Genomic DNA, 25114 nt, shown 5'->3' with positions numbered 1-25114 from the left:
AAGCAAGAGTATGTGTCTGGTCATTTCCAGTCTCAGGGTTCTCGTTCACCCTCACCCCCACGCATTCTCACCCACTTTCACGGTGGGTGAGGGTAAGTGAATGAGCACCCTGAGACTGGGAGTGAACTCGACGCACATGCTCTCACCCAATCACATTCTAATGGTTCTAATTAGTTATTACTCGTTTTTTAAAATTATCAATTTATTGTTTTGATATATCATTTGTTCAGCAAGTTGTTTCTTTTCATGAGTCAGCTTATTTTTTTCAAATACCTGTTTAATGTTGTGCCAAACCTTATCTTTCCGAAATTTGCTCATCGGCCCCATGAGCGTGGGAAAATTGAAATGTGGCCCCCCAATGCGAAATGGTTGGACAAGCCTGCCCTAGAGAATACAGGCCCAGTTTCCACAATGTCTCCTCTTAAGACAATCCCGCCATCCCAGGGATTAGTCTGGTGAACCTCCGTTGCACTTCCTCAATGGCAAGTATATCCTTCCTTAGATAATGAGACTAAAACTGTAGATGTACTCCTGGTGTGCTCTCACCAAGACTCTATACAATTGCAGCAAGACATCTTTCGACCCATACTCAAATCTCCTTGCAACGAAGGCCAACATATCATTTGCGTCCCTAATTGCTTGCTGCACCTGCATGCGAGTTTAAGTGACTCATGAACAAGGACAGCCAGGTCCCTTTGGACATCAACACTTCCCAACTTCTCATCATTTTAGAAATACTCTGTCTTTTTGGGGTTTTTTTCTATCAAAGTGAACAATTTCACACTTCTTCACATTATATTCCATCTGCCATGTGCTCGCCCATTCACTTAACCTGACCAAGTCCCCTTGGAACTTGCTTGCATCTTCCTCAAAACTTACATTCCCACCTAGCTTTATCATCAGAAAATTTGGAAACATCACAATTGGTCCCCATAACTAAATCATTTATATAGATTATGTGCAGCTGTGGACGTAGCACCTGATCCTTGTGGTACCCCACTAGTCACAGCCTGCAACCTGCGAATGACCTGTTCATTCCTACTCTATTTTCTGTCTGTTCACCAATTCTCAATATATACCAGTATGTTACCCCCAATCTCATGTGCTTTAATTTTGTTTACTGACCTGTGAAGAACCTTATCAAAAGCCTTCTGAAAATCTAAATACACCACATCCACTGGTTCCCTTTTTCTATTGTTCCTCAAAAAACTCAGGCAGGTTTATCAAACATGATTTCTCTTTCATAAATCCATGTTGACTCTGCCATTCATATCATTATTTTCCCAGTGTCTGGTTATCACATCCTTTGTATTAGATTCTAACATTTTCCCTACTACTGTTATCAAACTAAGAGGTCTGCAGTTCTCCATTTTCTCTCTCTCTCCATTCTTAAATAATGGGGATACATTTGCTACTTTCCAGTCTGCAGGAATCTTTCCAGAATCTATAGAATTTTGAAAGATAACCACAATGCATCCATTATCTCTATAGACACCTTCTTCAACACTGGGATGTAGATTCATCAGGTCGAGAGGATTTATCAACTTTCAATCCAATTATTTTTTCTAGTACTAACTCTTTATTAATACTAATTTCTTTCTGTTCCTTATTTCCACAAGCCCCTAGTATTGCTGGGAGGTTTTCTGCATCTTCCCCCATGAAGACAGACACAAAGTAATTATTTCTCTGCCATTTCCCTATTCTCCATTATAAATTCTCCCATCTCCATCTGTATTGGACCCACATTTGTCCTTGTTAATCTTTTCTTTTTCACTGACCTCCTTTTACAGTCCGCCTTTATGTTTCTTGCTAGCTTGCATTCATATTTTCTTTCCCCTTTATTAGTTCCTTGGTCCTCCTTTGCTGGATTCTAAATTGCTCTCAATCCTCGGATTTACCACTTCTTCTGGCAATCTTATAAGCTCTTTCATTGATCTAGTGCAATCTTTGACTTCTTTTGTTAGTAACAATTGATTCCTTTAAGACACAAAAACCCAACAGGAAAGGTGAATGTATATTTGTTGTAGACCATATAATACTTTATAAATACCAGTCATTGCCTGTCTAACATCAATTCTTTAGTGTATTTACCCAATCCACTATAGCCAACTTGCCCCTCACACTTTCATAGTTTTCTTTGTTCAAATTTAAGACCCTGGTTTCAGAATAAACTATTAATACTTCCAAACTTGATGTAAAATTCTATCATATTACAATCACTATTTCCCAAAGTCTCCTTTACAGCAATGTTATTAATGAGCCCTTTCCCATTACGCAAACTAAATCTAAACAGCCCAAACCCTAGTTGGTTCTTCAACATACTGCTCCAGAAACCCATCTTGTACACTGTAAAGAAAATCATCCTTCACAGCATTAGTGCCACACAATGCGATGGAGGATATCTTCAATGTGAAGACACAAGGACTGTATGGTGGTTACTCCTATCATTATAAGTACAATCGTCTGCAACAGGTAGATTGGTGAGGACGAGGTCAAGTAGGTCTTTCCCTCTTGTTGGTTCCCACACCACCTGTCACAGACTTGGTCTAGCAGCCAAGTCCTTTAAAACTCGGTGCTACTGAGCCACTAAGGGTGATGAACATTGAAGTCTCCCACCTAGAGTACTTTCTGTGCCCTTGCCACCCTCAGTGCTTCCTCCAGTTGGTTTTCAATATGGAGGAGTACTGATTCATCAGCTGATGGGGGTGGTGGCAAGTGGTTATCAGCAGGAGGTTTCCTTGCCCATGTTGACCTGTTGCCACGTGACTTGATGGGGTGGGAGTCAATTTTGAGAGTCTCAGGGCATCTCCCTCCCCACTGTATATCACTGTGCCGCCACTTCTAGTGAGTATGTCCTGCCATAACATAGATGGTGATGGTGGTGTCTGGGACATTCCGTAAGGTATGATTCATTGAATATGACTATGTCAGGATGTTGCTTGACTAGTCTGTGTGACAGCTCTCCCAATTTTGGTAGATGTCCCCCAGTTATTAGTAAGGAGGACTTGCAGGGTCGACAGGGCTGGGTGTGTCGTTGTCGTTGCCTAGGTCAGTGCCAGGTGATCCATCCTGTTTCATTTCCTTTATGCTTTGTAGCATGTTGTTAGAACTCTTTCAGAGGACATTTGAGAGTCAGTCACATTGCTGTGGATCTGGCATCACATGTAGGCCAGACCAGGTAAGGACAGCAAGTTTCCTTCCCTAAAATGCATTAAAGATAATCGACAATTGTTTTGTGGTCTGAGGATAGCTTTTATTTCCAGATTTATTAATTGAATTTAAATTCTACCAGCTGCCATGGTGGGATTTAAACCCTTGTCCCCAGCGCATTAGCCTGGGCCTCTGGATTACCAGAGTCCAATGACCTTACCATTATGCTACAGCCTCCCCACAATCTGTCACGAAACCTTGACAATGAAATGTTCTTAATATCTGAAAAGCTGATTAGGAAACTGTTATTCTCCTATGCTAGCCTTGTTAGAGTAAAGATTTTACAATTTTTGTTTGAAATATTTAGTTTCCCTTCTGATCAGCAATATACAGTTGTCTTCCATCACAATTCATTTCTTTTTTTTCCCTAGTGAGGGTGGATTCTTCAAAGCTCATCTGACTTTTCCTAATGATTACCCTTTGCGGCCTCCAAAGATGAATTTCATCACAGAAATATGGCATCCAAATGGTAAAATTGTACATATATTATTGCTTTATTCATTCATAATTGTCAGTTTTAAAACCTTTAGTTGGGGGTTAGGGGAGAGAGAAGAGACTTTTGTATCATTTTATCCTGTATCATTTTGATCTTCTGCAAAGTGGTGGTATAGTATAAGGTGCCTCAATCATTGCTGTAGATTTCCCCAAAGTAGATACCAATAATGAGTCAATATTTACTAGATGGATAAGCTCCTCTTACAATTTTTTCTAGCAACTCACTTGCCATAAAGTGGGGGGAACTCTCCAGCAATGGAACCTGATTTCAATTGACATGAGGTGTAGGACTTACCATCTATTTTAGGGGAGTATGGCATACTTTGTTTAACTGTCAAAAAAATCTGCAGTACAGATATAAGCTTCAAGTTTAGAATAATACCCCAGTACTTGTGAACTGATACATAAGAAAATTTCTGAGGATGTATTTTACAATAGCCAGTGGCTTCTTGTAAGCTTACACAAACTACTGGAAGCAGCATAAGGTACGGGGTCTCTCCTAATTGATGAGCCATTGTTGAAGGTTTTATTAAAGCTGCAGTATCTAATAGGAACTGGAACAGGCTAATTTAGCCCCTTGAGCTTTTTGGCCATTCAATGAGATCATGGCTGATCTGTAACCTAACTCCATACACCTGCCTTCGGTTCATATCCCTTAATGTCTATGGTATTCTATTCCTCTAGATACAAAGGCTAGCATTTGATTAACCTTTTATTATTTTCTATACCTGTTCATGACATTTTAATGACCTGTGTACCTGGATCTCAAGTCTCTTTGGATTTCCACTGTTTTTAGCTTTTCACCATTTAGAGTTCTATCCTTTTTGGGTCCAGAGTGAATAACCCCACCATTCCATCTACACTGCTTGCAATACCGAGTCATTGGCAATTTTGGATATGTGTTTTCTATCCCATCCTCCAGGTTATTGATGAATATAGAGAATAATTGAGGTCCCAACGCAGGACACCAGTCTAGTCAAATGCTGCCAATTAAAGTATCTATCATATATCCTTACTCTCTGTCTTCTTCTGCTTAGCCAATTTCGTCACCAAGTCAATAATTTATCTTCAGCACCAAGAGTTTAACTTTAGTAAACAGTCTCTTAGGAGAAACTTATCAAATGCCTTCTGAAAGTTCATATAAGTAACAAAAGTGGACATTTCCCTGTCCACCACTTAGTCTCCTCTTCAAAATGTTCTATCAAATTCATTAAGCATGACCTACCTTTTATAGATTCATGTTGGCACTCTCTGATCAGCTGAAAAGTTTCAAGGTGTTCAGTCATCCTATCCTTAATTATAGACTCTTAACATTTTCCTGATGACATACAAAGTTTGTGTCATTCTGTGTAGAGGTATCTTGATTAACTGTTAATTTGAGTAGCTTTACCTTCGACAATTTTGTTGAAATTCCTACATTTATTTTTATTAATTAACTATAATAAATTTTTAAAAAGATATTGCTGGAAATGCTCAGCAAGTCTGGCAGCATCTGTGGAGAGAGAAATAGAATAAACATTTCAAGTCTGAACTGATGATATGGAACGATCTGAAATCTTAACTCTGTTTCTCTCCACAGAGACTGTCAGTATTTCCAGCATTCTCTGTTTTTATTTCAGATTTCCAGAAACCATTGTATTTTGATTTTGTTTAGTCATTAATTAACTATTTAGGAAAATAATTAAAATCATTATTTATTGTTGTTACAGTTGCCAAGAATGGTGATGTGTGCATTTCAATTCTGCATGAGCCAGGTGAGGATAAATTTGGTTATGAGAAACCTGAGGAGCGTTGGCTGCCCATTCACACTGTAGAGACAATTCTCATCAGTGTCATCTCTATGCTAGCTGATCCCAACAGTGACTCGCCCGCTAATGTTGATGCTGCAGTAAGTATTTTAGAATTAGTGTAAGTGTTTATTTTTCATAAGGCAGGGTGATCAGAACTTTTAATAATATAATGCTCCTGAATTTAAAAAATGTATTTGTGAATCCTCCACTCGTATCTGGCATTTCCAAAGCCCTGTTGCATTGTTTAATTTTTAATCCTCCATCAATCATCCTGCATGTAAAATGATTTTTGCACTTATTTTCAGACTATCATGATACCAAAAATGGTGTGCATTGTTGATGCTGGATTGTGAGTTCACGTTCCACAACTAAGTTAATGCTGTTCTCATGAGCCTTCTGCCCTCCCATAACGTTGTCATTAGCATTTAGAAGTGACTGCTGGAACTTAGTGAATGTCATATTCATCTTATTACACACTACACCCTGTAAGAATTTTGCAGCAGAGAAAGGCCATTCAATCCATTGTGTCGATGGCAGTTCTCTGTAAGAGCTATCCACAGACCTATTTGCCTTTCCTATTCCCATGCCCATTTAATTTTTTCTTTATCAAATACGTATCCACTATATTTTTAAAAACCTATAATGGAGTCTGCTTCAATGTTGCTTCTGGTAGAATAGTCTGTGTTCCAACGATACTTAGACTAAAAAAAAAATTACCCTTTCTCTTCACTCTTCTGGGAATTTATGCCCTTTAGTAACTGAAACGAAAATATATTTTCCTAATTTACTTTATCAAAAACTTCTGCAGAAAAGTTGTTAAATTTTAACTTTTTACTTTTGGAAATGCCATAGACAGAATTCTCTTGTGTTTCATTGCATTCATTCCTCTAATGTGTTACTTGGATATGTTTCATTTTGGAATGCTGCAGAAAGATGCATCTAAATATAACAGATGGCAGCTAGGGAGGTAAAGGTATTCATATAAGCATGGGAGTATGTTACAGCTTGGAAGCACTGAAACAAAGAGTCTTGACATGAAACATATCTATTCTACCATTTCCATTTATCCTCCAGTAGCTGGGTATAATCATTTATACCAATTCTACATCATTTGAGTAGTTGTTTTGTTGCTTAGTGTAATCATGTTACATAGCTGTGTAGGGTTACTATAAGTACAGTTGGAAGGATCACATTGTAACTCAATGCTGTTAAGCAGCTAACATTTTAAGGAAATATAATTTTGGGCAAAAATTGGAGAACATTTGTGTAAAAAGAAAACAAAACACTGCAAATGCTGGAAATTAAATGCAAATGAAAAATGCTGGTAATCATTGAGTATTTACAAATAGAAAACACAAGTTAATGTTTTGTGTGCAAACCTTTGACAGACCTGAATACTTAAAAGATATGTAATCATTTTAGTAAAGTTAGGGGATTAAAAGGAGAGAAAAAACCGTTACTCCGATCAGAGAGGAAATTAATGGATTGAATGAGCTGCAGGCAACTTAATAAAAAACTGTTAAGTGATGTCAAAGGTCATTTCAGCGAGACAATGGAATAGTATTCCAAGAACAAAGGATCACGCAAAAATTAAAATAGGGATAAAACCTGGGCGAGAGAAATGCTGGAAATGCACAGTAGGTCTGAAATGAAAACTATCGAGCAAAGTCTGGATGCAGACCTCAAGCCCAAAACTCTTTTAATGAAAACTCTACACCTAAAATGTTAACCTGCTTTTTTTGCCCTCCAGACATTGGTAGAACCACTCCTCAACATCATTACTTCCAGCTGTAAAGTAAATGAGGGATGTGGCTAAGTTCCCTGACCTGCTAACCCTACTTACCATTGATCCTTTGGACACTGCTAACAGATCCACAATCACTGTTCCTTTGCTTTTCCTTCCAGACTGTTTGGACAAGTTTGTGCTGTTCACATTTTATTGTAAATGATTACATTGATATCCTGGCAGCTGGCTTTAATTGAAACTTGGCTCACAGGTGGTGTTTTATTCCTCACCTGCCTACACTTGCCACAAGATGTCCTCGGTGGTGGTGATGTTATTACGAAGTTACTCACTGGACTCTGTCTACTCCTTTAGTATCTTCTCTTTTGAACACACCTTGTTTAAACATCAACTTGCCTCTCCTTTAAAATTCTCATTTCCTACCTCCCCTTCGAACTCCATCCTAAATTTATCACTGAGCTATCCTCCTTCCTTTACTCCCTCAACTGCTGCACTGAGTGACTGCTCATCCTCAATGATTTTAGTTTCAATCAGAGCTTCTCCTCCCCTCTTTTTTCTAAATTCATTGCCATGTATAAACCTTCTATCCATATACACTGCCAGCCCTCAAAATGCCATTTCCTAGGCCTCTCTATTCCCGTGATCTCACTCATTAACTAGACCATCAATGGCATATTTATGGTATTAGCATCTATGTCCTCCTAGTCCATTCCAACCCTACTTGCTTCTGCATTTGTCACTAAATAAGCTCCACGAATTCAATTACAACCAAGCTTTCCAACTGTTTCTGACCCCATATATTCTCCAAAACTTACTACCATTTCTCTAACATTGCCAGCCTCCATCCAACTGCCACACTTTGTCAATTACAGCTGCAGTTTTGCAAACTCTTGACTGCTTCCTATCCCATATTATACCGTATCCTCAACTCCTTTTACTATCACTTCCACATCATTGCCTGCTTTGACCCATCACTGAACTGAACTGAAAGTTGTAGAGGGCATCAGAAGAGTCACAAATATAAATGGTTAGAAGCTATACAAAAAGAGTTCAGATGTAAGGAAATTAGTTCAGCTGGGAGGTGTAGTGGTATTGTTGCTGGACAAGTAATCCAGGATGCTCTGGGGACCCAGGTTCAAATCCTACCATGGCAGATGGTAGAATTTGAATTCAATAAAAAAAATCTGGAATTAAAAAGTCTAATGATGACCATGAAATCATTGTCGATTGTTCTAAAAACCCATCTGGTTTACTAATGTCCTTTAGGGAAGGAAATCTGCCATCCTTCCATCACTGGGTCTGCGGGAGGTGGTGAGGGAACCAACAAGAGGGAAAAACATACTTGACCTCATCCTCACCAACCTGCCTGCCACAGATGCATCTGTCCATGACAGTATCGGTAGGAGTGACCACTGCAGAGTTGTTGTGGAGACAAAGTCCAATCCTCACGTTAAAGGTACCTTCCATCATGTTGTGTGGCACTACCACCATCCTAAATGGGATAGATTTCAAACAGATCCAGCAACTCAAGACTGGGCATCCATGAGGCGCTGAGGGCCATCAGCAGCAGCAGAAGAATTGTGGTCGAACACAATCTGTAACCTCATGGCCTGGCATATCCCCCACTCCGCTATTACCATTAAGCCAGGGGATCAACCCTGGTTCAATGAAGAGTGCAGGAGGGCATGCCAAGAGCAGCAGTAGGCATTCCTAAAAATGAGGTGTCAACCTGGTGAAGCTATAACACAGGACTACTTGTGTGCCAAACGGCATAAGCAGCAAGTGATAGAGCTAAACGATCCCCCCAACGGATCAAATCTAAGCTCTGCATTCCTGCCAAATCCAGTCGTGCATGGTGGTGGACAGTTGAACAACTCGGTGGAGGAGGCAGCTCCACAAATATCCCCATCCTCAATGACGGGGGAGCCCAGCACATCAGTACAAAAGATAAGGCTGAAGCATTTGCTACAATCTTCAGCCAGAAGTGCTGAGTGGATGATTCATCTCTGCCTCCTCCAGAGGTCCCCAGCATCACAGATGCCCGTCTTCAGCCAATTTGATTCACTCCACGTGACATCAAGAAATGGCTGAAGGCACTGGATACTGCAAAGGCTATGAACCCTAACGATATTCCAGCAATAGCACTGAAGAATGTGCTGCAGAACTTGCTGTTCTGGTACAGCTACATCACTGGCATCTACCTGTCTATGTGGAAAATTGTTGCTGGATCAAAATCCTGGAAATCCCTTCTTAACAGCACTGTGGTTGTACCTACACAATATAGAATGCTGCGATTCAAGAAGGCAGCTCACCACCACCTTCTCAAGGGCAACTAAGGATGGGCAATAAGTGCTGGCCCAGCCAGCGAAGCCCACATCCTGAGAATGAATAAAAAAAAACTGCAGAAAGCTTTCTCGGACACTTCTCCGTGTATCTTGGAGAGGAATTAGAAATGGGCAGTGGGGGAAGGACAATAAAACACTGGCAATGAGATCTTGGAAGAGTTATTATTAGTAACACTCTTGAAAGACTGCATTTGCAGGGGGTACACTCGCTGCACATGCAGTCACTGTGACTGTGATGTCATTGCCAGCAACGCTGCAGGTAGCTGCCTGTATCATAGAATACTGAAATAGAACTTCTTATAATGTAGGAAGCGTAGTTTGTTTAAATATATTTAAGGTACAAGTTTTATTTATTGAAGTTTCAGATCTTGTGTATAGCAGTGAGTGAGGCCACAAGCAAAGGGGTGAGCAAAGGTGGTGAGCTTTCCATGGACAATGGGCACACAACGATGATGTCAGTGGCACCACGCATGCATCTATGGATGCATTGGGTGCCAACTTCCTGTTCCAGTGTCGTGGCAGGAGATGCAGTGCTCTTGAAAATGAAACTTTGTTAGGTAGATCATGGTCCAGAGGGAGGTAGGAAGATTTATAAGGGTGGTTGGTGTTCAGCCTCAGCCAGCTGGAGGTCCTTTAAACACCATACAGCAATAATTACCCCTTTGTCAGCAGGTTTGAGTTGAAACAGTTAATAGAAAGCTACAGGATAAAGGGATCATGGATTAGGATATAGAGGGGAACAGGGAAATTGACATGACCAATAATATCATAGCAGCAATATTGAATAAAAAGGCAAGAGGATAGAGAAGGTTGAAAAAGAAATAATGGATCAAATTCGCAGAGGAAAGATGTATCTTGAACAAAAAGGTGCATAGATGGCAGAAGAAGAGCTCTACATTATTGCTAAGCTTGGGGTTTGAGAGATGTGGAGAGACCAAATTAAATACAACTTCTATTGAAGAAAGTGGTGCCTGCTGAGCCAGTTTTTTAACTAATAGTTGAGTGGACATTTTTTTTACCACAATTATTATGCTTTCATGTAGAAAGAATGGCGAGATGATCCTAATGGTGAATTTAAGAGGAAAGTTGCTCGGTGTGTAAGAAAAAGCCAAGAAATGGCATTTGAGTAAATTTTTCCTCCAATTTTGTGGTAAGTATTTTTTCAAACTGTTGGGTTTTTAAATAGCTTTTTAAATTCATACTGTGACACTATGTGAATTCTATTTAGATTTATGTGCTGGTAGTTATTCAGTTTGTTTTTTTATTTAACAACAACTATTTATTCTAATGTGCCCCAACTCCCTACAGTGAAGCCACATGGACCCCACTCAGTATGTTCCCCAAATGATGTGTATAAAATGAAACCAATCGCATGCAGAATCTTACTGCATCCATATTCTATTACTCTGTCATATAGATGTTGAACCAGTAACTCCTCGCACTGCTCAATTAAGAGGAATTTATGACTTAACATTTAGCTAACTACAATGTTTACAGCAGTTGAATTCGAGGTTGCTACTGATGTAACAGAAGTGTTGACTATTGGCTGGGATTAAAAAAACTACCTGAGCCCTTATGATGTTCAAATCTGACTTGGCGTCAATTTAACTTTTATCATGAGGTATGATAACTAAGCTGCCAGTGCTTTACATCAAATCTGGTTATCCATCTTGAATTCTGTATAATTTCTTCTAAAATTTAAACTGAATGTGAGAAATCCATCATCTCTATACATTTCTTCATCACACTTCAAAATTTTGTTTGACATGAAAGATTATAAAGAGGTTCAGCTGAATCATATAAAAGGTTTAAATTAAGATTTTAAAGTTAGATTATAGAAAATATTTTGGTTATGTTCTGATTTAAATAACATCTGTCATTTGCAAGCAACAAATATTATAGAATTCTTATCCCCTTGAATAACACAATTATCCAGATGTAAAACTGTCTTCAGGAGTATAGAGCACACCATTTTCAAAAGGCTCAGCTACAACAGATTTAATAAAATCTGAAAGCTGCTAGAAACTAATCAAACTTTGAAGACCATAATTATGTGGAATGAATGATCAAATACGACTGTGTAGGATACTTAGGAGTGTTTTAGTGCAAAGGAGTTTTGAAAATTTAAATCTGTCTCTCTACTCACTGATCCTGACTCATTCATTTTAATCCTGTAAAGTGGCTATGACATAAGATCGTCATCGTTCTTCCTGTGGTTTAAGGGCCATAAGTCAGTCAGTCTTGGGATTTTGCCTTGAGTTTATGCAGTTAGAAGTGTTGCATAAAGTTTCAGTTGGTGAACATCCGTCTCTTTCCTCTCGTGACTTCATGTTTGCTTAAGTCATGGATTCTTCTGTGGACAGATATTCAGTGGTGCTATTTATGTTTGCTGAAGTATAGTTTCATTTGTCACATCATCATGACCATCCACACTGAAGAAAGTTGAGTTTCTTTTGGATAATATATAACATATTGTAGGTCGATGGCGCTTTTTGTCGACTGAGCGAACTTGTTTTTGCCGTTTTTCTCAAACTATGAAGTGTTCCTATCTGCATGTTTTTGAACAATGATCTAAGTTTAACTTTGGTATTGGTATAGCTTAATAGCCAACTAAGTAATTGATGAGAGCTTGTGTTTGTAAATGCATTTAATAGGTCTGTATAGTCCAGACTGGCTTATCCAGAATTTTACTTCTAAATAAATAAAAGTAATTGTTCAGATTATGTGGAAGAAGAGTATTTTTGCTAAAGTGATGAAGAGCTTTTATTTTGGCTTTTTTTTTCAAATATTTTCGTTTTGATAATTGGTTCTCCAAAGACTTGATCAAGATTTACAGTTTACCATGTGGAAAGGAAAAAGTCTGCATCCTGTTGCATCCACATTGAGTGCACATCTCAAATGTGACTGATATCCTTTTAAAAACATATTTAAATTTGTGAAATAATATACTTCATTGTTCTATTGATGAGCTTTTTGAAAAATGTGAATGTATTTTGTTTTCTAATTTGACATATTTCTATTTTCAGGGGTAGCTGAAACAAGAACTTTGCCTTTACCTGTTCTTACTGGTCACTGGCCATAACATCAATGCAGCCTGCAGCTAAGAATTCCATGCTGTAGAGCTTGGATAGACGAGAATTCCTCTTCTAGAGAGAGATGCTCATTGCTAAGAGCTCTTGAAAGAAATGTGGCTTTCCGTTTAATGCAACAAAAAAAAAGTTCAAATTACCTTAAGTTTCATCTCAGTTATTTTCAAATCGTGCCGTGAATTATGTTTATTTATTTGAAAGAAATCAGACTGCTTATGAAAGTGTCGTGTTAAACAAGGCTTACTTTTGTATTTCTGAAAGTTGCTGCTCTGCCTAAAGCAAATATAATCTATATACTTTGGGAATGGTTTGTGACAAACTAGTTCACCGAATCATTTACAGTAATGTAGCATGTAACTTTTTTGATTTTTTTTTTAGTTTAACAATTTTAAAAAATAATTCAGGTACAGTACAGTAATAGTATTCAAGGCTCAGTGGGAAAAGAAAAGGGATGGTTAAAAATGCCTTCCCTGATTTTCCTTTTAAGCCAGTTTTGGTGCTGTAGCAATTTCAGGAAATACAAAAACAGTTCTGGTTACTGCATTTGCCATTCATTTGAAAACTGTATGATTCAATGCAAAACTTATTTTTGAATATATTATAAGGAGCAGCTAAGAGTTTGGGGTGTTATTAGCTGTTTTCTTGCTGCAAAGTATGAAGATTGTAAAAGTATTCAGCTTTAATTTTTATAAACTATTTCCACATTTGATCTGAGCCTAATAAACCGAATTTATTTTAGAATCTGGCTGATTGTGTAACTAATAGTTCTGTCTGTCATAGTCATAAAATTACTAATGTAACATGACAGACAAAACAAAAGGCATATGTTAGTTATACAAGCTAAATAATGAAATTTCAAATCAAATAATTTTCTTAAATTCAAATTAATTTATCCTCCTTAGTTTAAAAAATTGAATCCTTCAAAACACTGGCTCTTATTTTCTTTCAGAAACTTGAACTAAAAATTGTTCACTTATTTCTTAAAAACTGATTGCTGTTGCAACTATAATATTAGCCAGAAATGGCATTGTCTTGGTTTTCAGTAGAGCATCAGCTTGGTAACAAAGCAAAAGGTTGTGGATTCAAGCCCTATTCTTGGATTTGTGGCTAGATAATCTTGGCTACGATTTCAGTCCACTACCAAGACAATACTATATTAGCAAAAGGACTTTCCTTTAGATGTAACATTAAACCGAGAATCCATTTACCCATTTCACTGGTTCAGTTGGATGTTTTAAGACCATGACATTTGGAATAAAGCATTTTGATGGTCAAGTCAATGCTTCTCTGAACCAACACCACTGCAGCAGATTGACCAGCTAATCAGCTCGTTGCCATTTGAGATCTTGCTTATGCAAAATAAGCTGCCATATTTGCATTCATAACTATTTCAAAGAACTTTGTTTCGTGTGAAGTACTTTGGGACATTTGAGACATGGCACAGCACAATATCAATGCCAGTTCATTCATTCTTTGCTTTTTCAGGTACTGACAGTTTTGTTTCTTTCAATTAACGTTTTTGGCTCTTGTTAATTATCATCACTTCCACCCTTTGTCCAGTGATATTTTTACTCTGAAAGCTCTTCCATTAACAAATATTTATTTTACCCTTGATAATTGTTCAGGCAAGAAATTGTCTAGTGCTTTTCTTGCAACTTACACTCTTACACTTCTTGGTAGGATAGCATCCAGTATTATTCTGTTGTAGATTTTTTTTGCCTTTTGTTATTTTGTTACTATGCTCAGTACAGCTCTGAGCTGGTTACTCATTTCTTATAAATTACATATATGCAATATTCCACTTTTTCTGTATAGCAATGTGTAACTGTTATAAATCATGACATTTTTCAAATGTGAACAAATAGTTAGAATCTGTGGGACAGGATAAATGAGAATGAATGAGTTGTTTAAACAGCTGAACTATAACAAAAGTAAACTGAATCCCAAAAATCCAAAAGGGCAGAAACTGCCAGAACTACATCACATCCGCCAGCTTCTGAAGAGATGATAGTTCACCATTTCCATTCAAGTTTACAACATAGAATAGGTTATTCAGTCCATCATGTATGTGGTGGATCTTTGCCGAAGCAATACAAAACTAATCTCAATGTCCTACTCTTTCCTAATTGTTCTATATTTTCTTTTTCTTTTCAGCTTAACAGAAAATTATTAAAGTTATATAATAGTCCCTGCCTTAAAGACTGACAAAACATTTCACGCTTTAACAACCCACTGCATGAAGAAATGTTGTTTCCTCAGTGACAATATTAAATTTATATTCCCTTTTCTGTTTTTCAAATGCAGAACCCTTCATAATTTTAAAACCTCAAATCTCTGCGCAATGGAATGAGCGATATCTCAAGCCTCGATAACTACTTTCATCGCAGACATCATTCTGGTGAATCTACATTATATATGCTCTATCGCTTTGCCAGCTTGTGGTGTCCAAAACGGCACACAGCACTCTTAACTGTGGCCTGACCAATGTTTGTACAGATTTACAATACTTCTTCCTCTCGTACTCTTTGCCCCATCATAAAATTCAAAATGCAGTTATCCTAGTTCACAACTGTTTCTACCTAGACTTAAACTTTCAGCTTATTGAATTGGAATTCCAGGATCTCTACTCATCCATGCTACTGAATGAATTCCTGTTCCTTGTTTCACTTCCCTGTGGATATCATCTCTCTCGTCCTTTTTAAATTGCTTCTGGCAATGTCAGCCATTCTGGAGTCTTTTATAATTCTCCTCCTTGCTGAAGACACAAAAGTAAAGATTGTGTTTCATATGACCAAGTCTAAATCATCCCTATATATTAAAGAACAAACATGTACCCAGAAGTGATCACTGGAATCCAAGCAACACTCATTTAACACAGCTTGGTTTCCTATCCAACAGCCATTCCATACTACTTACTACATTTTCTCTTGTACTATACGTCTGAATTTTTTTCAAACAAGCCTCTTCTCACATTCTGAAAATCCATATGCACTGCTCCTACTATATTTTCTTCATCCGGTCATCTCTTCAAAAAAAGAGTCAAACATGACTTACCTTTACCAAATCCATGTTGTCTGTTCTTGATCAACACATGCATTTCTAAATGCTAAATGTAAGAGGTTACCCACAACTAACATTACTGTCCATTTACATGGTTTATCTTTCTTGAACAAACATTGGGTACTTTTCAGTCCCATGGTACAATTTACATGAGAACCTAGTAACATTTCCACTTTAAGTTTATCTCATCTTCTTTACAACCAGTTCCATCCCCTTCTCTACATTCTCACTTCTACCACCATTTGAAATAACTGATACAAAATATTTAATATCCCTCTCCTACATAGCTACATTCTACACAACTAAACTCTCTCCTTCATCACCAAGGCTTCCCAGGTGAAGACTTCTTTCAAAACTGGAAACTGGGGTCTCCTTCTAGAGGGAAGGTTAACATGGGTAAAAGACATTAATTAGAACAAGCTGGTGATACAAAATATTCTCAATGTGAAAAAAAAGCTTCAAAGTGAAATGGTCAAATTGTGCGTTTGTAAAGCATGTTAGTACTGAGAGTATTGGTATCACCAGACAAACCAAATCATTACAGATCTGAAAGGTTACAAAATACCTTAAGCGCCTGAATTATACCAATGGTTTCTATCTATTCTAACTTAATTCATCTCCTGGCAGCTAGTTTCTAATTTTTTTTTAGTACACAAACTTACAGCAAAGTGTTTGTCCCACAGGTAACAACTTGCATATTATACTGGGAATTTGTCTGGGAGAACTACAGGTACAAAACCAATCTGAGGCATAGATGACTGGATTAGCAACAATCTCAGTGAACTCTTCTGCATCCCTGCTTCTCCCCAGTGGTAGTCACAGTGCCTTTAGCTGCTTAAATCCCACTGTCTGGAATTTCCTTCCTAAACCCTTCCATCTCTCTCAAAATCCTCCTCAAAGCCCACTTCTTTAAGGTTTTGAATCAATTCTCTGACTTCGTTTACATTTTCCTTATACAAATGAACACCTTGGGACATTTCCTACATCAAAATGCAAGTGTTTCATTGTAATCCTTTCTGAGCAGAGGAATAAGATTTTCTGACCTCCAGGATGATTGTACTTATTGTGTGATTCCAAAACAGAAGGTACTCTTAGTTCTTAAGTCTTAAAGATTATAAAACCAGCGCTATTTTTTTTTTGAAAAAAGCATTTACATGCAGCAAACCTATTTGCAATAATCAAGTGTAAGTGACAACTGATATTACTCTGAACACTCATACATGTAACCTTATGAAATTTACTCAGCTGGATAATGAGGAATAAAGCTTGTTGCAATGACTCATGTACATCTAAACATTTACTGTGCCAACTCTCTTCAGTATACACAAGTGTACTTTAATATTGTTAGGCAGCTTTGTACCAACTTAAAAGTTTTGGTCCCTATGAATGGTTTAATAGATAAAGATAGCCACTATATCCTACACAAAGTTAGTTTGCTGTGTGTGCCTCAATTTAAGAGCAAAGAAAATTTGAGCTGCCACAGCTTTGAATTCAGTAAATGTAATTTGTGGGACTAAGTACTCAGTGATAAATGGAGCAAAACATTGACATCTTCATTTCATGTATAAATTTACAGCACAAGAGATGGTCATATAACCTATCATGCCAGTGCTGGATTTTTGGGTCATACTCAGTCCCACATCCCTGCTTTTTGTCTGTAACCTATCCAAATCAGTTTTAAAATGATTTATGGAATCAGCTTCCACCATATTTTCAGGTAGTTCTCTGCTTTTACAAACCTAAGTAAGCCATATGCTTTTTTTCCAACATCAACTTGCCCTGCCAGCTTTAAGGATTTGTACAAATGGATACCAAGGTGTGTCTACTTATTTACTTTTTTCAAAATCAGGTCATTTACAGTATATTGTCTTACCCTATTAGTCCTCCCAAAGTGCACTGCTTCATGCTTTTCTGCTTGGAACCTTATCTGCCATACTGAATATCATTTTTCTGGTTAACTGATCAATAAAGACGTACAAAATTTTGGCAACATTTTATAGCATACAATTGTTTATTATGTAATTGCTGCCGCACAGCAGTTATGCCATATGAATGTATTCACTTCTTTATATCACTAGTTAAATCAGGAATTTAGAGAGTTGTAATTTATATTTTGAAGAATTAAAATTATGCTTATTGAAAAATTCCAGATGTCTGTCAGCAACAACCATTTCATGAATGACATCAATCAGGCCTTTATGATGTCCAATATTTTTATTTGTCCATTTTCTTAAAAAAAAATCAACATAATTTTTTGCCAAAATATGGAAAGCCAGCTAAATCCCTATTAAAGCTTGGCAATCAAACAGGTTTCAATTAACTATTTTGGTTCCATACAGCTGAGAAAATTGTGTTAAACAGCAGAAAATAAATCCAAAATAAACGACAAATGGTTACATATGGTAGTATTCTAATACCAGTTACAGGAGAGAAGAAATACCAACACTTTATTCTTAATACTAATATCGTTGTGCAAGCAGCATCAGATGATTATATACCTGTACCTGACATTACATGCAATGTGATGTGAGCAGTAACCAGCAGTGAGGGTACAGTTTTGAAATATCATAAACAGCAGGCTTACTTTATGTAACTTCTGTATTGACCACCATTTAAGCACCAAATATTAGATGCACATATGAGCCACGTGAACACATTAAACAAGTGTATGAGTAGAAGCTCATGTAAATTATATTAGACCAAGCAGGTAATATTCACCTTTTTTAAAAACGCGCTTCAGAATGACACCGTACTTTTATTATATCCAATCCCCAGTATAAAATCATACAAAACAAGGCAAAAACTTTGTACATCTTGCTGCACAGCATGTCTGTATGATGTTTCTCACTTGTTGCACGTATCATTTTAATATTTGTGATGATATTAATGTCCTGGTGCTGATAGGCTCTTGTTCATGAACTGCTTCTTTATAAAGCATGTCCACCACTAGAAAGACAAAAACAAATAATTAAGCCAGGTACATCTACAGTCAGGAGTTAAAAACAAAAGCATATTTGTCATGAAATGACATGAAATAAGTTTAGAAATTTTCAACCCATTTCCTGCATATGTATGTCCACAGCATGAAAAGAACAATCTTTTATTTAAAACCATAAAAGACAATAAAAATGCTCTCACTAATGCAGTTGCTCTTCCAACAGTTAAGTCCAAGTGATGACAGGAAAAAACACTATCTTGCATCTTATTCATTTTATTCCAAAAATGGTACATCATGATCAGCACAAAACACATCAAAAAAATCAAATAAATCTCAAAATCAGGAGCACCAACAATTGTTTCCCAATGGTATATGGAAGGTGTCAAACTCTCCAAACAAAATTACGTATGGAATAGGAGGAGTCTGCCATTCGATAGGGTCACAGCTGATCTGATTCTGGCCTTAACTATAGAACCTTTGACTCCCTTTATAGATCAAAACTGTGTCAAACTCAGCCTTGAATATATTCGGTCCCCTAGCTTCCACTGCTCGTAGAGGTACAGAATTCCAAAAATTAATATCCCTCTGCGAGAAGAAATTCATCTCCATCTTAAACGGGAGAGATGTTATTTTGAAACTGTGTCCCATAGTTTTAGATATCCCCCATGAAGGAAAACATCCATGCAGCAACTACCCATGTCAGGCCCCCCCAGAATCTTATGTTTCAATAAGATCACGGCTCATTCTTCTAAGCTTCTAGGAGTATAGTCCCAACCTGCTCAACTTTTTCTCATAAGACAACCTCTTCATCTTAGGAATCAACTTACTGAACCTTCTCTAAACTGTCTCCAATGCAAGTATATCTCTCTTTAAATAAGGAGACCACAACTGTATGCAGTCTTCTAGGTGTGGTCCCACCAATGTCCTGTACAACTGTAGAATTTAACATTAGAAACAGAAAAAAACATTTATCTTGTATTTTGTGATATTTAATAAAGTTAAAATGAAGAGAAATTATTTTCCCCAAATTTCCCCATCAGTCTTTTAGATCAACTCATGTATTAAAAACCTTGACTGACACACTACTTTTAGAACAGCTTAGTTTGAGTACTGCATGAGTTCAGGAAACAGAAGTCTCCTGTTAAAAATAACCACAATCACCAGAGAAATCATTTACCATATCATCTCACACAGTAACCACAAAAAAAATTCAAAGCAAGTCAAGAAAAAGCTGAAAACCGAAGTAAATTTAAATTTTAGTGTAATTCTGTTGTTCAGTTTAATAAACTGCTGTTGAGACGGCAAATGGAGATATATGATAGTTACTTTCCTATGGTTAAGTTTTAATGGCAGCATACTTGGAAAAAAAACTAGATGCTTATAAACTAGTTTGAATTTGGGAAGAACAGCAACATTATTAGATGACACCACAATCCAGTCTAAAACTATTGCCCTATTTTATTGCTTTCCACCACTGGTGGGCATCATAGGACATGGTTTGTCTCATCAACTAAGAATTAAATCACTATGATACTCATATGCGTTTTAATTGACTGAACCACCCATCTTGGCACCTTCCTCTTGGGATAGCATGTAGAAGTAATTTTCCCAGTGGCATTTGACCAGCATAATGTTACTAGTGGACCAGACAAAATAGAGCCCTATATTGTATTAACATCGTAATTCCCAGGCAGGAGAAAACTATTGGTCCATCTAGCCTACTCTCACAAACCTTCCATCGTTTCTCTTCTGGAACCTAGTCCCATATCCCCTTACCATTAGGATTCCATCCAGTCCTTTTAAACGAGTATCTGTGGTTAAATTTTTTTGTTGAAGTTATTAATCTTTTTGTAAGAACTATAAATGATAATTTAAAGCTAAGACTACAGCTGCTTACCTTGCTGGGCTTGTCTGTCTGTTGATCAAACACCTTTTCACAAAGTCTCAGTCCAGTCTCTTGCCTGATTTGCTGCAAATAACCCCTCATCATCTCTGAAAAGGTAACCAGAATTTATATAATCATGAACAATTAATTCTCAGGGCATACATTATAAATGATATCCAACAGCTAAATCTCAATGTGAAATATGATAATTAGACATCTCACCTTCGTTTAAGATAAAACAATTAAAATTCATGAGTCCTCCAAAGTTAGAAGCAAGAATTTGTTTTATGCAAAATTAGGTTACATGCAAGGACATACACTCAATCCACAAAATATAAGCTCACTGATATTTTGTGCAAAAAAGGGTAGAATAACACATTGGACTACCAGCGTATGTACCATGCAGTGGAGAGACTCTGGTTTAATTTCCCTCGAAAATATTGAATGCCCAACCTTAGTCACATAGTGAACAGATAAGTTTCCCCAAAGGATTGAGGAAAAATTACAAGAAGAGTTGTTACAAACCCCACTCCTACATCTCACTGGCCAGCTTCAGAGCATTTCTGGAAAATTCCTAGAAGCAAAGGGGGAACCTTATTCTCAGAGATAGTGCACAATCTGAAGTGATCAAGCGTATGAATCAGGAAATTAAAGGAAGATTCCCAACCTCAAACAAAAATCTAAATTTTAATTTCAATGTCTTTAGTATTTTGGAATCAATGTGGAATTAAGCTTAATTAGCATAAAATTTATTTGTGACTGAGGAATTCTGCAACTTCTGTTTTTAAAACAAAATATAAGTAGTAAAAATACTCTGGCTAGATATATGTTTTTCTGTCCTTTAATAATCAACTTTATTAATTCTAGTAGTGCTGCTTCCTCATACCATCTTCCTGCTTGTGTCCAGGCTTTGCATACATGGCATTGAGGGGAAAGCCTGGCTCTCCAGGAATGGGAAAGTTAGTTATCCCCAAGGTGTACATTTCCTTCTCTCCTTGATTTTTGGAGTTGCACTGTGTAAAATAAAAACAACCAAAATGAAAAAAAGCTCACTCACATCCCAAAATAATGCTGAAGCACACAAGTGCACACTATTTTATGAAACAGAACTGTCAAATAGCTCACAACTCACCATGTGCAAAACAGCAGTAGCATTGTCAATGCTAATGAGTTCCTGGGTTTCTTCTATTTTTCTACTACATCTGTGACACCTTTTCATGCAACCACTTAGCGTAACAGAAACATTCTAACCACCATTCCGTATGACTAAAATTACTTCCTCGCTCCAACTATGAAGCAAATTATTCAGATCACACATCTACTCGGTGGAACTGGCTCAAGCGGTACTGCAAGTCTGGGGCTAGTCTGCCTGCCAACCTTCACAGCTGACAAAAGCAAGGCAAGAAAAAGTTAGTGTATCAGCATTTTTCCTTACCTTTTGTAATTTTTTGAGGCATTCAGTAATATAGAGGGTGATATAAATCAAGGTTCTGTCAGCTTCATTCTGCAAAAAAAAACTTGTTAGTTGAACATTCTGATATGCAGTATTAAAATGCTGGAGCATAGGAACAGGAGTTGGTCATTTTGCCCCATGGACTTGTTCCATTATTCAATTAGATCATGGCTTAACTCCATCTAACTATCTTGTTTATGCAACCCTTAATGCCCTGCCTAAGAATCTATCAACCCCAATTTTATGTTTTCAATGGACCTAGCCTCAACAGCTTTTTGGTGGCAGACTAGTAGAGTATTGTGAACAATCTGAATTTTTAAAAGAATTCCCATTAAAACATAAGTAGCAGCTGCTAGTAGTGCAAGTAAAAGGAGAAGTCCCAAGTATCTTTACTCATTTTAATATGAAAGTATCTAAGAACATAAAACAAAGTAATGTCCAATAGCTAAATCCTCAGGATGACTTATAAGAATTCTAAATATAAACAAAATTGAATAATTTTTTTAAAACAGCTTTACTTTTAAAGAATAATTGAGATAGAAACCCTCTAAGAAATGCAAGAGAAAATACTAGCTTCACCATATTGTGGTTTTATATTGCTATACTTAACAGGCTTGTTATCCATGTTTCTTTTTGAAACATCTTTCTTGAGCCCCATATACTAGAGGGTAGGCAGAGAATCTGCTCTAAGCTTTGCATCGATGCATCTCATGGATCAGTTAACAAGATGTGCCCAAGAATGTCCTATAGCAATCTCCCTCTGATCTTGCTGCTTCTTGGGACATTTTAGGATATCTGAACGTAGTGGTATGGCTGATATCAGCAACTGACAATCAGGTGCAAATCCATATCCCACTATTTTGTGCCAAAGTTCTCACAGATCTCACTGTTATACTCTGCAATGCAGCATTCTCTTCAATACATACCATATATGACACATTATCCAGTTTTTTTTTAAAAGTTTCTTCAAAATTGACAAAAATCAAAAACCAAAAACTTACCTTTATTTCATAGTTTTTGAAGAAAACATTTGCCTTAAAATAGTAGATTGCTTCATCGATGACATCAGAGTCTTTGGCTGGAAGAGATAACCCTTGGTAATCAAATCATATAATAAAATCCTTAAAACACAGTAACAACTTAACATCCCAATTTTGTCCTCCCCAATCAATACTTGAATAGTCCATGAAGACATTGCAATTGCCAATTAGGTCTCTCTTCCAAAGGCAACCAGATTTCAATGAAAAAAAACTTGTCCTCTTGGAGAATTCTCAGGCTGAACATTTACATAAAACTAGGAATTGTAGTTTGGTCTATCCTGAGAAAACTGATGCTTTTTTTGTGCTACTAACTGCTGCAAACTGCTCAATTTTACCACATACTACATTTGATTGTGAAATAACATCCAGAGGCCTATACAACCACTCCTTGGTTTCTCACCAAGTGAATGGTGCAAAAACACAACCCCTTAAAGCTAGTTTCACCCCTCAGATATGGCTACCACTTATCTTCCAAGTGACACTCGAAAGTATAATTGCAGGAGTTGAGGCCACAATCAGATCAGTCATGATCTTACTGAATGGCGGAGCAGGCTCAAGTGGCCAAATGGCCTGCTCCTAATTTGTATGTTCGTATGTAAGCAACCTACATCCAGACCTCTGCTAACAGTACTCTTGAACATAGTTCAAGGCCAAAAAGAGTATCAAAATTTGAGTTGTTTTACAGTTTCTCAAAAATATTACTAACTGTTGAACTCCACATCTCTCCAGAGAACCCAGCTGAGATTCACCGTGGGAGGTGCATGCATTGTATTAGAGTTGTTGAATGGGAATTTGTATGATATTCAATATATTAGCCACTAGTCACATGTGGCTAATTAGGAATCCAGTTCTACGTAACTATTTCTGATAAGCAAATAAAAAAATTGAATAATAGACACTGTCATTGGGCATGGGATTTCAATACCCTTGTCCACACAGCACAACCACTTTAACCTTTGTGCATTTGTTGTTAAAAATCACAAAAAGAGCAGTGTATTTAGTTTTTGAGTCCTTTATTACCGAATGGTGGTAGAAATGCTAAATATACCCAGGTAAAGTACATTTCCCTGTGCTGCGCGTTAGATGTTTTATGCAAATGGCTAAATCGGTGTCACTGTAGCCATTCCGGCGGCTAGTCGGGAAATTCTATCATGACAACACTGCTCTAGGGATTCAGGTCAATTTGTAAACTTATGGACATTACTTAGCTTCCTAGCACCAAGATTTTCTTGAAAAATCATTCTATGACTGTTAACAGGTTTAAACTACGAAACGAATGTTCATGCTGCTTGTGCATAACAGTATAAATGGATACAAATATTGTATAGCTTTATAAAAAAATAAATAAATCTCAAAGCTTACTTTCTTTGGGAGCTGGTCCTTTAAATTGGGTTCGAAGTGGCAATAGCGCCATGTTTCCAATCAGTTTGACATCACTATCCATGAGGGTGGAATGATAAGCCTGAGAGGGAGAAATAAAGTACAATTAGAAATGCTTTCCCCTGACCCCCCCCCCCCCCCGCCTTTCTATTATTCGGTCTGAAGTGGAATGAATGTTCATGTTAAAACATGGATTAAGACTTTCTTCTTTGTAGATGATTAAGGTCAGCACTTCAGACCACAACTTCCAGGAAGATGAAGGATGTTTAGTGAAGGTCACCATTACATTATATTATGGAACTCTAATTATTCACTTCGTTAGGCTAAAGGTGGAAATCCATATAGTTCCCCCAAACATTTTGTTTTTTGATGTAAAAGTCAAAAGAAATTGTAATTTTGTGTAGGCCTAATTGGCCTACTTCCTGATTTCTCACACACCATTCTAACAGTCATCTTCCAGGAAATAACATCCATTTGGCGGGAGTTAAAATCTCTCCGGCACCCGGGGAGGGGGAGACAATCATTCCACAAACTCACCGGCATTTTAGAAACGGCAACCGAGCGGCTTCTGAAAATAAACCTGAGTCTGTCAGTCTCAGCGCTTCCGCCTGTCCCACCCTGTCGGCCGCGAGCACGCCGTCGGGGGGCGAGCGCGGCGAGAGGGAGGGAGAGCGGAGGCGAGCGC

The 25114-nt window shown here is 37.4% G+C and overlaps 2 protein-coding genes across 3 annotated transcripts in view; one reads left to right on the top strand and one right to left on the bottom strand.

Annotated features, from left to right (window-relative positions):
• The window catches only part of ube2g1b (ubiquitin-conjugating enzyme E2G 1b (UBC7 homolog, yeast)), a 31599-nt gene extending 14588 nt beyond the window's left edge, over window positions 1-17011 (top strand). For both annotated transcript variants that reach the window (XM_041203462.1, XM_041203463.1), the window contains 4 exons: window positions 3582-3679; window positions 5415-5593; window positions 10628-10734; window positions 12611-17011. In XM_041203462.1, the coding sequence (XP_041059396.1) occupies window positions 3582-3679; window positions 5415-5593; window positions 10628-10714 (364 nt within the window). In that variant the 3' untranslated portion in view covers window positions 10715-10734; window positions 12611-17011. The remainder of the gene's footprint in view (window positions 1-3581; window positions 3680-5414; window positions 5594-10627; window positions 10735-12610) is intronic.
• Window positions 17012-17932: 921 nt separating this feature from the next.
• Window positions 17933-25109, bottom strand: arpc3 (actin related protein 2/3 complex, subunit 3). The gene is made up of 7 exons (XM_041203464.1): window positions 24967-25109; window positions 24412-24511; window positions 23011-23087; window positions 21992-22060; window positions 21443-21569; window positions 20569-20663; window positions 17933-18679 (listed from the first exon to the last, which is right to left on the bottom strand). Exons 1-7 carry the CDS (start codon window positions 24970-24972, stop codon window positions 18617-18619), a joined length of 537 nt encoding a protein of 178 aa, XP_041059398.1. The 5' UTR covers window positions 24973-25109; the 3' UTR covers window positions 17933-18616.
• Window positions 25110-25114: the final 5 nt, after the last annotated feature.

This window comes from Carcharodon carcharias, chromosome 13 (assembly GCF_017639515.1).
Source record: "Carcharodon carcharias isolate sCarCar2 chromosome 13, sCarCar2.pri, whole genome shotgun sequence".
NCBI lineage: Eukaryota > Metazoa > Chordata > Chondrichthyes > Lamniformes > Lamnidae > Carcharodon > Carcharodon carcharias.
The sequence above is the reverse complement of the archived record's forward strand: the minus strand, read 5'-3'. Positions and strand labels throughout refer to the sequence as shown.